Source organism: Cetorhinus maximus, chromosome 4, assembly GCF_964194155.1.
Source record: "Cetorhinus maximus chromosome 4, sCetMax3.hap1.1, whole genome shotgun sequence".
NCBI classification, from domain to species: domain Eukaryota; kingdom Metazoa; phylum Chordata; class Chondrichthyes; order Lamniformes; family Cetorhinidae; genus Cetorhinus; species Cetorhinus maximus.
Window position 1 is genome coordinate 178,522,502 of NC_135882.1, and position 14,530 is coordinate 178,537,031.

General features: G+C 44.7%; 1 protein-coding gene across 5 annotated transcripts in view; it reads right to left on the reverse strand.

Annotated features, from left to right (window-relative positions):
• fastk (Fas-activated serine/threonine kinase) overlaps positions 1-14,161 on the reverse strand; it is a 59,357-nt gene extending 45,196 nt beyond the window's left edge. For all 5 annotated transcript variants that reach the window (XM_078541218.1, XM_078541216.1, XM_078541217.1 and 2 more), the window contains exons 1-3: positions 13,498-14,161; positions 4,686-5,156; positions 3,430-3,578 (exon numbers count right to left, since the gene is read on the reverse strand). In XM_078541218.1, coding sequence (XP_078397344.1) covers positions 3,430-3,578; positions 4,686-5,156; positions 13,498-14,122 — 1,245 coding nt within the window. In that variant the 5' untranslated portion in view covers positions 14,123-14,161. The remainder of the gene's footprint in view (positions 1-3,429; positions 3,579-4,685; positions 5,157-13,497) is intronic.
• Between the last annotated feature and the right edge of the window lie 369 nt (positions 14,162-14,530).

Sequence of the window (14,530 nt, forward strand, 5' to 3'; positions counted from 1 at the left end):
AACCCTCCCTCCTGCACCAACTCTTTAGCCACATATTTATCTGCGCTATTCTCCTATTTCTGAGCTCACTAGCACGTGGCACTGGGAGTAATCCAGAGATTACAACCCGAGAGGTCTTGCTTTTTAGTCTACTGCCTAACTCCCTGAATTCTTGATGCAAGACCTCATCCCTCTTTCTACTTATGTCATTGGTAGCAACATGTACCATGACCTCTGCCTTATTACCCTCCCCCTTCAGGATGCCCTACAGCCGTTCAGTGACATCCCGGGCCCTGGCACCAGGGAGGCAACACACCATCCTGGAGTCACGTTGATGGCCACAGTAGCGCCTATCTGTTCCCCTGACTATAGAATCCCCTATTACTATTGCTCTTCCTCCCTTCCTCCCCTCCTGTACAGACAGGCTGCTTGTGGTGCCCGGAGCTTGGCTCTGTCCGCACTCCCTGGAGGAACAACCGCCCTCATCAGCCTCCAAAACGGAATACCGATTTGCGAGCGGGACCCCAGGGGACTCCTGAACTACCTGCCTGTTTCCCTTGGACTGCATGGTGGTCACCCATTCCCTTCCTTCTTCAAGTCCCTTCAGCTGCGGTGTGACCACCTTTCTGAACGTGCTATCCACGATGCTCTCAGACTCGCGGATGCTCCATAGTGTCCCCAGCCGCCGTTCCAGCTCTGAAACCCGAGCTTCCAGGAGCTGCAGCTGGACACACTTCCTGCACACATGCTGGTCCTGGGCACTGGAAATGTCCCCGGCTTCCCACATGGAGCACGAGGAGCACACCACGGCTTTGAGCTCTCCTGCCATGGCTTATCCCTTTAAATTAAACCTTTTGAATCAATTACTCTAGGGGCCTTCTTTCCTGATCTTGGTTACTATAAAATATGCAAACATTGACTCCAGACCGGATGAAGTCTCATGGCATCAGGTCAAACATGGGCAAGCAAACCTCCTGCTAACCCTAACCCTCTCTCAGCTGATGAATCAGTGCTCCGCCATGTTGAACACCACTTGGAGGAAGCACTAAGGGTGGCAAGAGCCCAGAATGTACTCTGGGTGGGGACTTCAATGTCCATCACCAAGGGTAGCTTGGTAGCACCACTACTGACCAGGCTGGCTGAGTCCTAAAGGACATAGATGCTAGACTGGGTCTGCGGCAGGTGGTGAGGGAACCAACAAGAGGGAAAAACATACTTGACCTCATCCTCACCAACATGCCTGTCTCAGATGCAGCAGTCCATGACAGTATCGGTAGGAGTAACCATCGTGGAGACCAAGTCAGGCCTTCACATTGAGGATACCCTCCATCATGTTGTGTGGCACTACCACCGTGCTAAATGGGATAGATTTCAAACAGATCTAGCAACTCAAGACTGGGCATCCATGAGGTGCTGTGGGCCATCAGCAGCAGCAGAACTGTAGTCGAACATAATCTGTAACCTCATGGCCCGGCATCTCCCCTACTCTATCATTATCATCGAGCCAAGGGATCAACCCTGGTTCAATGAAGAGTGCAGGAGGGCAGCACCAGGCATACCTAAAAATGAGGTGTCAACCTGGTGAAGCTATAGCACAGGCTACTTGTGTACCAAACAGCATACGCAGCAACTGATAGACAGGGCTAAGCGATCCCACAACCAAGAAATCAGATCTATGCTCTGCAGTCTTGCCACATCCAGTCATAAAGGGGGTGGACAAGTAAACAATTCATCGGGGGAGGAGACTCCACAAATATTCCCATCCTCAATGATGGGGGAGTCCAGCACATCAGTGCAAAAGATAAGGCTGAAGCCGAGTGGATGACCCATCTCGTCCTCCTCCAGGTGATATCAAGAAATGGCTGAAGGCACTGGCTACTGCAAAGGCTATGGGCCTGGACAATATTCCAGCAATAGCACTGAAGACTTGTGCTCCAGACTTGTTGCGCCCCTAGCCAAGCTGTTTCAGTACAGCTACAACACTGGCATAACACATAACACCCAGTTATGTGGAAAATTGCCTAGTTATGTCCTACACAAAATACAGGACAAATCTAACCTGGTCAATTACCACCCCATCAATCTGCTCTCGATCATCAGTAAAGTAATGGAAGGGGTCATCAACAGTGCTATTAAGCGGCACTTGCTTAGCAATACTCTGCTCAGTGACGCCCAGTTTGGTTTCCGCCAGGGCCACTCAGCTCCTGACCACATTACAGCCTTGGTTCAAACATGGACAAAAGGGCCGAACTCCCAATGTGAGGTGAGAGTGACTGCCCTTGACATCAAGGCCGCATTTGACCGAGTGTGGCATCAAGGAGCCCTAGCAAAACTGGAGTCAATGGGAATCAGGGGGAAAATTCTCTGCTGGTTGGATTCATACCTAGCACAAAGGAAGATGGTTGTGGTTATTGGAGGTCAATTATCTCAGCTCCAAGACATCACTGTAGGAGTTCCTCAGGGTATTGTCCTCGGCCCAACCATCTTCAGCTGCTTCATCAATGACTTTCCTTCCATCATAAGGTCAGAAGTGGGGATGTTCACTGATGATTGCACAATATTCAGCACCATTCGCGACTCCTCAAATGCTGAAGCAGTCCATGTTCAAATGCAGCAACACCTAGACAATATTCAGGCTTGGGCTAACAAGTGGCAAGTGACATGTGCGCCACACAAGTGTCAGGCAATGACCATCTCCAACAAGAGAGAATCTAACTATTGCCCCTTGATGCTCAATGGCATTACCATCACTGAATCCCCCACTATCAACATCCTGGGGGTTTACCATTGACCAGAAACTGAACTGGAATAGCCATATAAATACTGTTGTTACAAGAGCAGGTCAGAGGCTAGGAATCCTGTGGCAAGTAACTCACCTCCTGATTCCCCAAAGTCTGTCCACTATCTACAAGCCACATGTCAGGAGTGTGATGAATACTGCCCACTGGCCTGGATGAGTGCAGCTCCCACAACACTCAAGAAGCTTGACACCGTCCAGGACAAAGCGGTCTGTTTGATTGGCACCACATCCACAAACATTCACTCCCTTCATCACTGAAACGCAGTAGCAGCAGTGTGTACCATTTACAAGATGTATTGTAGGAATTAACTATCCCTTAGACAGCACCTTCCAAACCCATGACCACTGCCATCTAGAAGGACAAGGGCAGCAGATAGATGGGAACACCAACACCTGGAAGTTCCCCTCCAAGTCACTGACCACCCTGACTTGGAAATATATCGCCGTTCCTTCACTGTCACTGGGCCAAAATCCTGGAACTCCCTTCCTAACAGCACTGTGGGTGTACCTACATCACATGGACTGCAGCTGTTCAAGAAGGCAGCTCACCACCACCTTCTCAAGGGCAATTAGGGATGGGCAATAAATGCTGTCCCAGCCAGCGAAGCCCACATCCCATGAGTGAATAAAAAAAAGCTGCAAGCAATTACCTTACTGTCCAAGTATTCACCCTTTTTGATGAGGAACTCTGCAATTGTGTCCAGAAGCTTGGTCTCACGCAGTCGATGACGAGCAATATACTTTGCAATGAGTGCCATGGTGTAGGGGGTGATGCTGTCCACTTTCTTTGGGAGTTCCTCTAAAGTAGAAAGAAAGATCTGCACATAAGAGGCTGGAAATCCTTGTTTGCTCAATGGCTTGGGGTGAGGCATAGCAGCTTCAGCAGCCTTGGGATAGGCAGTGGGATAAACAGGCTCCCACACCTGATCTCATGCTGCGACCTCTGCTGAGAAGGTTATGAGCATTGAAGTCATGAAAAGACATAACCAAGGCCAGCTGCAAAGCCCTTTAGAACTGGCTAGCCTTCTGATGCTCTCTGCCTTGGGTCAGGCATGGAGTGAGCTCACAGAGGGCGACCAATAATAGTAGAACTGAACCCCTGACACAGGGATGGAAAGGCAGAAAAGCCTGATAGATTTGTTACTGATGTGGTTCAAGTGATCGGGTAAAATCAGAATATCAGCAAGGGCAAGAAAAGGGCAGAAACAGTGATGGATATGTGGAATGGTCACTGGGTTGGTAGGGGGGGCACTCACTCTACAGTGTAATTTAAGGGGCAGTTCGATGCAGTCATACAAGATCATGGGTCACTAATGGAAGGTCAACAAGGTGGGCCTCAGTGCTGAATTAAATGCTATGTGTATTTTACCAGTTACAGTGCAGCACTGGCTTAAGAGATTTCCATTTTTTTTTACCAGTTATGATACAATTAAGCTGTTTGGTCGAAAGAACTTGAGTCTTGCTGAAAAAAAGACATTTTGTCAGAGCTTTTCATCTTGTACTCATCAGGACAATTGCAAGAATACCGATGTATTGGTATTGGGGAAGCAACAACTTTATACTGTATAAGAGAGTGCTGATTGGTTGGCAAGTGGACTCTGATTGGTAAAGGCATTGCCATGGAGAATGCACCAGTTAATGGTGACAGACAGTTCACTGCCAAGCATTGTTTGAAATTTAAACCAGGCAGCTTGACTCTGATTGGTCAAGGCATTGCCATGAGGATGAACCAGCGAATGGCTATCACTTATTTTGTTTAGTAACCGTTCAGTTGTTGCTTCCCCTGATATTGGTATTCCAGCCATTGTCCTGATGAGTGCAAAGTGAAAAGCTTTGACAAAATGTCTTTTTCCAGCAATACTCAAGTTACGATACACTGATGAGCTGAAGCCTATCAGCACCCTACCTGCCAAGATGCTGATGAACTTTTCCTGCCTGTTCTCATAGAAGAGTTGAGAGCTGAAGATCAGCTCCAGTGACTTATTACTGGTCTCCCGGCAACATGTGGCCAACATCTCATCCAGCAGAGTCATCTCATGGTCCCTCACGTTGGTGACGTGCCCCAGTGTGTGCTTCACTAATCGCAGGATCTTCCGGTTGTTGAGAAGCTGATCACTGCTGTAACCGTCAGATTGCAGCACTTGTGCCTTCAGTTTATAGTAGGACAGCAAAAGGAAGAGAGTCTGGGGGTGACGCTCCTTCTCAATGTTCTTCTCGAGGCCAGCGAGACAGCTTTCAACCAATGGGTGCTCGGTGGACGGGTGTAGCTTCATGATGCTGCTAAAAACCATGGAGATGTCTTTCTGATTGAACTGAGAGAGGCGGATTCGGGATTCCTCCTCCAGGACCTGGACAATCTTGGAATCACTGGGAAGACCTGGCAGCCCAAAGAGAAGGAAAATTTGATTGACATAGAACAAGGGCCAAAAACAAATTATTCTCTGGCTACTTTCAGGTTTTAAAGCAGGGGCGGGGAACCCTTTTCTTATCACGGGCCATTCACACAAAGAGAAAATCAGTCCTGGGCCCCACACACACACATAAAAATCAACATAATTTAATTTTTTTTTTAAAAAGAGAGAAATACAGAAATGTTTAACTCACCTGCTGTTTTAATGCAATGGCTGAATTTGAATATTATCTTGTTAAATATTAGCATTGTAATTTAGTTGACGCTTTTATCCAAAGCAAAGTCATAGCGATGATAATAAATGCTATTTGGAAGGCACTGCTGTCGTAGGTCTACATTTTTGGAAATCTTGCTGCAGGCTGGATGAAATTGAGCAACGGGCCGGATCCAGCCCACGTGCCTCAGATTCCCCACCCCTGCTCTGAAGTGATGATAAAGTGAAGGTCTGGTGGTCAGCAGGGTTAGTCTCAGATTGCTTTTACAACAACCAACACAAATAGAGGGCCTGGAGTTTGTAAACCCTGCTATGAAGTCACACCCAAGGCTGAAGAATAGCCATACAAGTGAGGCTGCAAGATTGGAGTGTCACGCAATCCCCCTCATCTCTCATCATAACTCAAGCCCCTCATCCCCGATGCCTATCTCACTCAATTTGCTCTCATTCCAAGGCTTCACAGATGCTATCGTTTGCAATTTCATTCAAGTTCTTTGAGGACGTAACAAGCAGGATGAATAAAAGGGAACCAGTAGATGTAGCGTGTTACAAGATGAAAGCTCATTATGTTGGTGTTATTAATTAGCATGAATAGAGGTCTGGCTACCTACAGGAAACAGTCAGGACAAATGGATCATTTTCAGGTTGACAAACTGTAACTAGTGGAGTGCTGCAAGGATCAGTGCTGGGGCTTTGAATATTTAGACCTGGGAGCTTTCCGCATCTAGTGATACATGAGGCAGACAAAGCATGTGCTCGTGTCTGTTTCTGTGGCTAGTTTTTCCTGGAGCAGGTTGCCAGCCTGTCATCAACTATTTATGATCTGTATTAATGACTCAACAAGCTTGACACCATCCAGGACAAAGCAGCCCCCTTGATTGGCCCTATCCACAAATATTCACTCCCTCCACCACCGACGCACAGTAGTAGCAGTGTGTGTACCATCTACAAGATGTACTGCAGCAACTCACCCAGGCTCGTCCTTCCAAACCCATCTCTTCTACCACCTAGAAGGACAAGGGCAGCAGATACATGGGAACACCACCACCTGCAAGCTCCCCTACAAGCCAACACCATATCACCCTTCCTTCACTGTTGGTGGGTCAAAACCCTGAAACTCCCTTCCGAAGAGCACTGTGGGTGTACCTACACAACATGAACTGCAGCTGTTCAAGAAGGCAGCAGCTCACTACCACCTCCTCAAGGGTAGTTAGGGTTGGGCAATAAATGCTGGCCGAACCAACGACACCCACATTCTATGAAGAATATTAGAAAAAAAAAATGAGTTGGATGAAGGGACAAACTGTATTGTAGCCAAATTTTCTGATGATGCAAAAATAGGTAGGAAAGCAAGTTACAGTGAGGGAAGCCAAGAACCTGCAAAGGGATATAGATACGTTAAGTTAATGGACAAAAATTTGTCAGGTGGAGTATAATGTTGTCCACTTTGGTAGGAAGAATAGAGAAGCAGAATATCATTTAAATAGAGAGACAGACTGCAAAATGCTATAGTACAGAGGGATCTAGGAGTCCTACATGAATCACAGAAAGTTAGCATGTAGGTAAAGCAAATAACTAGGAAGGCAACATTCGTTGGCCTTTATTGCATGGGAATGGAGTATAAAAGTAAGGAAGTCTTGCTACAACTGTAAGGATTAATGGCCTTTTGTACACTGTGTACACTTTTGATCTCCTAATTTGAGAAGGGACACACTTGCATTGGAAGCAGTTCAAAGGCAGCACACGGCTGATTTCTGGGGTGAAGGGGTTGTCTTATAAGGAAGAAGGTTGAGCAAGTTGTGCCTCTACCCATTGGAGTTCAGAGGGAGGAGAGGTGATTTTGTTCAAACATAAAAGATTCTCAGGGGGCTTGACAGGGTGGATGCTGAAAGGATGTTTCCCTTTGTGGGGGAATCTGGAACTAGAGGACACAGTTTTAGAATAAGGGGCCTCCCATTTAAGGTGGAGATAAGGAGGAATTTCTTCTCTCGGAGGGTTGTGTACCTCTGTAATCTTCTACCCCAGTGAGCAGTGGAATCTGGGTCATTGAATATATTCAAGGCTGAGTTAGACAGGTTTTTGATCTACGAGGGGTTTGAGGGTTATAGGGGATGGGCAGGAAAGTGGGGTTGAGGCCACGATCAGATCAGCATGACCTGACTGAATGGACGGAGCAGGATCAAGAGCCCGAATGGTTGACTCTTGCTCCTATTTGTTGTGTGCCCCCAAAAAACAAGTTCCGGAACCTCAATTGATTGTATGTGATGCACCTTCAGATACTGCTGAGACAGGAAGTATTATATAAAATTTATGTTATTTGATGTAACTTCTTTATCTTTTGGGATGTGGGTGTCGCTGTCAAGGTCAGCATTTGTTGCCTATCCCTAATTGCCCTTGAACTGAGTGGCTTTCTCGGCCATTTCAGAGGCAGTTAAGAGTCAACCACATTGCTGTGGGTCTGGAGTCACATGTAGGCCAGACCAGGTGAGGACGGCAGATTTCCTTCCCTAAAGGACATTAGCGAACCAGATGGGTTTTTACAACAATCGTTGATAGTTTCATGGCCACCAATACTGAGACTAGCTTTCAATTCCAGATTCTATTAATTGAATTAAAACTCCACCAGCTGCTGTGGTGGTGGGATTTGAACCCATGTTCCAAGGACATTAGTGTCATGAAAGTATAATAATTTTCATAATATTTTTCTGGTCTATTGTGATGTAGGTTTATGGGGGTAAGTATGGTTAGATCTGTCTATATGTGATTTAATTACATTTGTAGTCAAGCAAACTGCAAGCTTTAACTCATCAAAAGAACAAAGAACAAAGAAAAGTACAGTACAGGAACAGGCCCTTTGGCCCTCCAAGCCTGCGCCCATCATGTTGCCCGTCAACTAAAACATTTTGCACTTCCGGGTCCGTATCCCTCTATTCCCATCCTATTCATGTATTTGTCAAGCTGCCTCTTAAACACCACTATCGTACCTGCTTCCACCACCTCCTCTGGCAGCGAATTCCAGACACTCACTACCCTCTGTGTAAAAAACTTGCCCTGCACATCTCCTCCATAGTTTTCTCCTCTCACCTTAAATCTATGTCCCCTAGTAATTGACTCTTCTACCCTGGGAAAAAGCTTCTGACTATCTACTCTGTTCATGCCACTCATAATTTTGTAAACTTCTATCAAGTCGCCCCTCAATCTCCGTCGCTCTAGTGAGAACAATCCGAGTTTCTCCAACCTCTCCTCATAGCTAATAACCTCCAGACCAGACAGCATCCTGGCAAACCTCCTTTGCACCCTCTCCAATGCCTCCATATCCTTCTGGTAATGTGGCGACCAGAATTGCACGCAATATTCCAAGTGTGGCCTAACCAAGGTTCTATACAGCTGCAGCATGACTTCCCAGCTTTTATACTCAATACCCTTGCCAATGAAGGCAAGCATGCCATATGCCTTCCTGACTACCTTATCCACCTGCGTTGCCACTTTCAGTGACCTGTGGACCTGTACACCCAGATCCCTCTGCCCATCAAAAGAAGCTTGGTGCTTGACATGCTAATGAGTAAACATGGATGCTGGCTTAGCATGTAAGGTATGAAGGGAATTTGCATTTTTAGATAAAAGAAGGGGGTTTTGGATTTCAAAGGGATCTCAGTCTGTTTTGAACTAGCCAGATAAGCAAGGCTAAGGAATGTGTTTATTTTTCCCCAAAGGTGACTGACAATATATAGTGACATGGAAGTTTTTATATTATGAGGGAGATACAGTTTCAAAGATGTTTGGAACAATAGAATTTACATATTAAAAGAAAGAAACATACATAAAGGAGAATGAAAGGCTATGTGTCAGGAGAAGGCCAGGTAAGATCCTACAGGAGTGTGTGAAATAGCCTTAATGAAGCCTCCAGCATTTGTGCATAAGTCTGCTGTCTTATGAAGCTGAAGTTGGGGAAAAGCCATTTGGAATTCCATTGTCCAGGGTAGTGTGTTAACTTGCTGCATCTGTTTAAAATCTAAAATCTATTTTTGGACCGTTGCCTTAAAGGGAGTGTAACTGAGGGTCAGGTTCATTAGAAATTTTAGAAGTTATTATTGCAGTAATTGTAGTTTATGTATGTGCTTGAAATCTTTTATTTTGTTAATAAATATTTTAATTTAATTTTTAAAATCTCTAAAGGTCTTGGTGAACTTGTTACTTCTGAATTCAGTGCACACATCTTGTAATAAATACAAATTGCAAAACCGTTGTGCTAGTGCGACCAAGTTTCCCTCATGGATTTGGTCCGCATAGCACAAATCATCTGCCACATCATAACAATTAGCCTGGGTCTTTGGATTGTAAGTCTAGTGACATTATCACTATGCCATCATCTCTCCCATCCAGACTTATATATCTATAGGTCTTCTTTATTATTCATTCATGGGGTGCTAGCATTTATTGCCCATCCCTAATTGCCCTTGAGAAGGTGATGGTGAAATGCCTTCTTGAAATGCTGCAGTCCATTATATAGGCTACATGCTTTAAACTAGAAGAGGCAGTGGGTTCAAGTGAAGGGAAATTTAGAAATCTGAAGAGGAAAGTCAGGCAACAGAGCAGTGTAGCGATTTTGGTAAAGACAAACAGAATGGTACAGGAAGGGGTACGAACGATTGTAATACATCAGCAAATAAGGTCCTTACAAATAGTAGTAAAAAAATTAAATTAAAGATTCTTTATCTGTTTGCTCAAAGTGTTCTCAATAAGACAGATGAACTAGTGGCACAATTAAAGATAAATGGTTTAGACCTAATCACCATTACAGAGGCATGGTTTACAAGGTGACCAAGGTTGAGAAATTAATATTCCAGGACATAAGGCAATTCGAAAAGACAAACAATAGAAAAGGAGGGGCAGACCTGAAAGTAAAGAATGATATAAGGACATTACTGAGAAAAGATCTTGACACAGAAGGTCAGGAAATAGAATCAGTGTGGGTGGAGGTTAGGAATAGCAAGGGTTAGAAAAGGCTGGTGGGAGTAGTTTATAGGCCTCCTAACAGTAGTTATGCTGTTGGACAGAGCTTTAAGGAAGAAATTATTGCAGCCTGTAATAAAGGCAATGTAATAATTTTGGCAGACTTTAATCTTCATATAGACTCCGCCGATCAAATTGGCAAAAGTGGCCTGGAAGATGGGTTTATAGAATACTTTTGTGACCGTATCCTGGAATAATACACTAGCTATTTTATATCTCGCATTGCAAATGAGAAAAGTTAATCAGTAATGTCATAGTAAAAGATTAGTTTGAAAGCGACATACCCTAGTCCCAAACAAGAATCTTAAACAAAGCCAACAGGTATGAGGGGTGAATTGGCTATGGTTGACTGGGTAACTAGACTAAAAGGTATGGTAGTAAATAAACAGTGGGAACCATTTAAAGAAACAATTCAAAATGTTCAACAAAAATACGTTCAATTAAAAAAACAAAACTTCAGCAAGTGGCTTACTAAGGAGGTTAAAGACAGTATTAGATTAAAAGAGGCTTATAATGTTGCAAAGAATAATATTAAGCCTGGGGATTGGGAGTGTTTTAGAAAACAGCAAAGGGCTACCAAAAATTTGACAGAAGGGGAAAAATAGAAAGTCAAGTAGTCAGGAATGCAAAAACAGATTGTAAGAGCTTTTATAAGCATATAAAAAGGAACAGAGTAGTTAAACATTGGTCCCCAAGAAGCAGAAACAGGAGAAATTATTACGGGGAATCAGAAAATGACAGAGGCATTGAACAAACATTTTGTGTTACGGTAGGAGACACAAGTTACACACTAGAAATAGAGGGTAATCAAGGGGCTAAAAGGATTGCGGAATTTAAAGTAATTAATATCAGCAGAGAAAAAGTACTGGAGAAAATTAAGGAACTAAAATCTGACAAATTCCCAGGACCTAATGGCTTACATGTCCTAGAGTTCTAAAAGACAGAAATGCAGAGATAGTAGATACACTGGACATGATTTTCCAAAATTCCCTAGATTCTGGAATGGACCCAACAGATTGGAAGTTAGCAAATGCTACACCACTATTCAAAAAAGGAGGGAGAGAGAAAACAGTGAACTACAGGTCAGTTAGCCTAATATCTGTTGTTGGGGAAAATGCTGGAATTTATTAAGAAAGTCTTAACAATGCACTTAGAAAAGCATAGTATGATTAGAACAAGTCAACATGGTTTTACTAAAGAGAAATCCTATTTGACAAATTTATTAGCTTTTTTAAGGATGTAATGAGTAGGATAGGTAAAGGGGAACCAGTAGATGGATTTCTAAAAGGTATTTAATAAAGGGCCAGACAAAAGGTTAATACACAAGATAAGGGCTGATGGAGTTGGGGGTTGTGATTAGTGGGAGTGCCACAAGGATCACTGCTGGGGCCTCAGCTATCAATAATCTATATTAATAACTTAGATGAACAAACCGAGAGTAATGTATTTAACTTTGCTGACAATACAAAGCTGGGTGAGAATGTAATAAAAACAAAATACTGCGGAAGCTAGAAATCAGAAACAAAAATAGAAAATGCTGGAAAAACTCAGCTGGTCTGGCAGCATCTGTGGAGAGAGAACTGAGGAACAGTTCCGAAGAAGAGTCTTATTGAACTCGAAACATCATCTCTGTTTTTCTCTCCACAGATGCTGCCAGACCTGCTGAGCTTTTCCAGCACTTTTTGTATTTATTATAGTTGAGAATTTAAGTTGTGAAGACACGAAGAGGCTCTAAAGAGATATAAACAGGTTAAGTTAGTTGGCAACAAGGTGGCAGATGGAGTATCATGCAGGTAAGTGTGAGGTTATTCATATGGGTTGCAAGAATAGAAGGGCAAAATATTTTTCAAAGCTGTGGAACTTGTAAATGTTGATGTTCTGAGGGACTTGGGTGTACTTGTACAGGAACACAAAAAGTTAGCATGCAGGCACAGCAAGCAATTAGGAAGGCAGATGGTATTTTGGCCTTTATTGCAAGGGGGATGGGGTACAAGAATAAGGAGGTCTTGCTACAATTGTACAAGGTCTTAGTGAAACCACACCTGGAATACTGTGTGCAGTTTTGGTCTCCATACGTAAGGAAGGATTATACTTGCATTGGAGGCAGTACAGCAAAGGTTCACTAGATCGGTTCCTGAAATGAGATGGTTGTCCTACGATGAGAAGCTAAGTAAATTGGTCCAATACTCTTTGGAATTCAGAAGAATGAGAGGTGATTTCATTGAAACATCCAAGATTCCGAAAGGGTAGATACAGAGATTGTTTCCCTTGGCTGGGGAATCGAGAACATGGGGGCACAAGTCTCAGGATAAGAGGTCGATCATTTAAGACTGAGGTAAGGAGAAATTTCTTCACTCAAAGGGTTGTGAGTTTTTGGAATTCTCCACCCAAGAGGATTGTGGATGCTCCATTGTGAATACAGTTAAGGCCGGGAGAGACAAAAATCTGTCTCTAAGGGAATTAAGGGATATGAGGTGCGGGCAGGAAAGTGGAATTAAGGCCGATGATCAGGCATGGTTGTACTGAATGGTGGAGCAAGCCCCAGGCACAGTATGGTCTACTCCTGCTCCTTTTTCTTATGGTCTTATATTCTTATAGCAGAGGAGGCCATTCAAACCATTGTTTCTGTACCAGCTCTGTACTACGCCAGTCCGAAACTAATGTGACTGCCACAGTCTCTCCCCACAGGCCTGCACTTCCCGCTTTGAAAACCATCCAGTTTCCCCAGATCTCTGCCTCAACCATTGTGGCAAAGCATTCCATGCTCTAACAGCTGAGTAAAGGAATTTCTCCTAACCTCTCTTCTCCCTCAGTGGGGATTTTAAATTGTGAACCCCAGCCAGGGGAAATGTTCCCTGTTCACAGTACTCATGTCTGAATATAAGTCCCTCACAGTTCCTCTTTAGGGCTGGAGTCTTTGCATACACTATCTACAAAACGTTTCACAGAAATGGCAGCTTTACGCAGGACAGTCCCCATGTGACTGAGGACAGAAACATATCAAATTCCACCCAGCATGCAGCTTTCAATTACCCTGAATGGGGATTGGATGGAAAAGACAGAATTGAGGCTGTTTCTTACCCAAGGCGGCGACAGCGTACAGACAATTCACGATGCTGAAGTTGTCGAACTTGGAGCAGTCACTCACAATAGAGTCGCAGAGCGTCTGGAAGTCCTCTAGCTCCAACATCTGGCTGTGGTACGTCTCGCCAGTGGATCCTCCAGGCAGCTGCTGCAGGATCTGGCCAATTTTCTGCAAGGCAATGGGGTAATGATTGTAGGAGATTTTGCCAGGATTCTGTGTCACCCAGCGCAACACCTCCCCCACGGTCCTCGATCGGTCAATCAGCCTCTTCATGGTGAAGAAAGTGTCATAGCTCATCTTCTCGTGGATGAAGTTCCAGGTCTTCTTCTTGGTGCGATGGTGATGGTGGTGGTGGTGGTGATGATGATGAGGCTTATGCCCATTCTGTCTCCCCTGGTACAGATGAGGGAAGTGCTCCGGATACGCGGCCCAGATGTGCGGCTTGCAGGCGTGGTAGCGAGCCGTGTACATGGCACCCGGGCTCCTCGACAGGCAGACGGCAGCTGGGCGGCAGGTCTGGTGGAGGAAGCGGAGAATGCAGTTCAGGCTGAGACGGGTCAGCAGAACGGTCTCACTCCCCGGCAGCAGAGAACTGAAGCAGCGCAGAGGCAGCCTTTGCATCTTAGGTACTGCTCACCTCGAGGGAGTGTGGAGAACAGCAGAAACCTGGAAAAGAACAAAGTAATCCAGACTGCTCATAACAGTAAAGTGTAACATTTCATATCATAACATTTCTCTGGCCCTTTGTTCCAGGAGCTACCATTATGAGTTACAAGAACAAAAGAATTCCTCTTTCGGCCTGTGGATTCTCACTCCTCAGTGTACAGACCCCTTGTAACCGACGAAAGCAGAGGGTGTGCAGACGAAGTGGCTTCCCCCCCAAACTGAACTACCACAAAAGAGAGAGATCAAAACACGTTATGCATGCAGTGCTGCCAACAGACTCATCTCACACCTGGGGCTGTCCAGGTCCATTTCAAAAGGGGATCATTGAGGGGACAATGGAATTCTGGCCAGAAGCACAGAAAT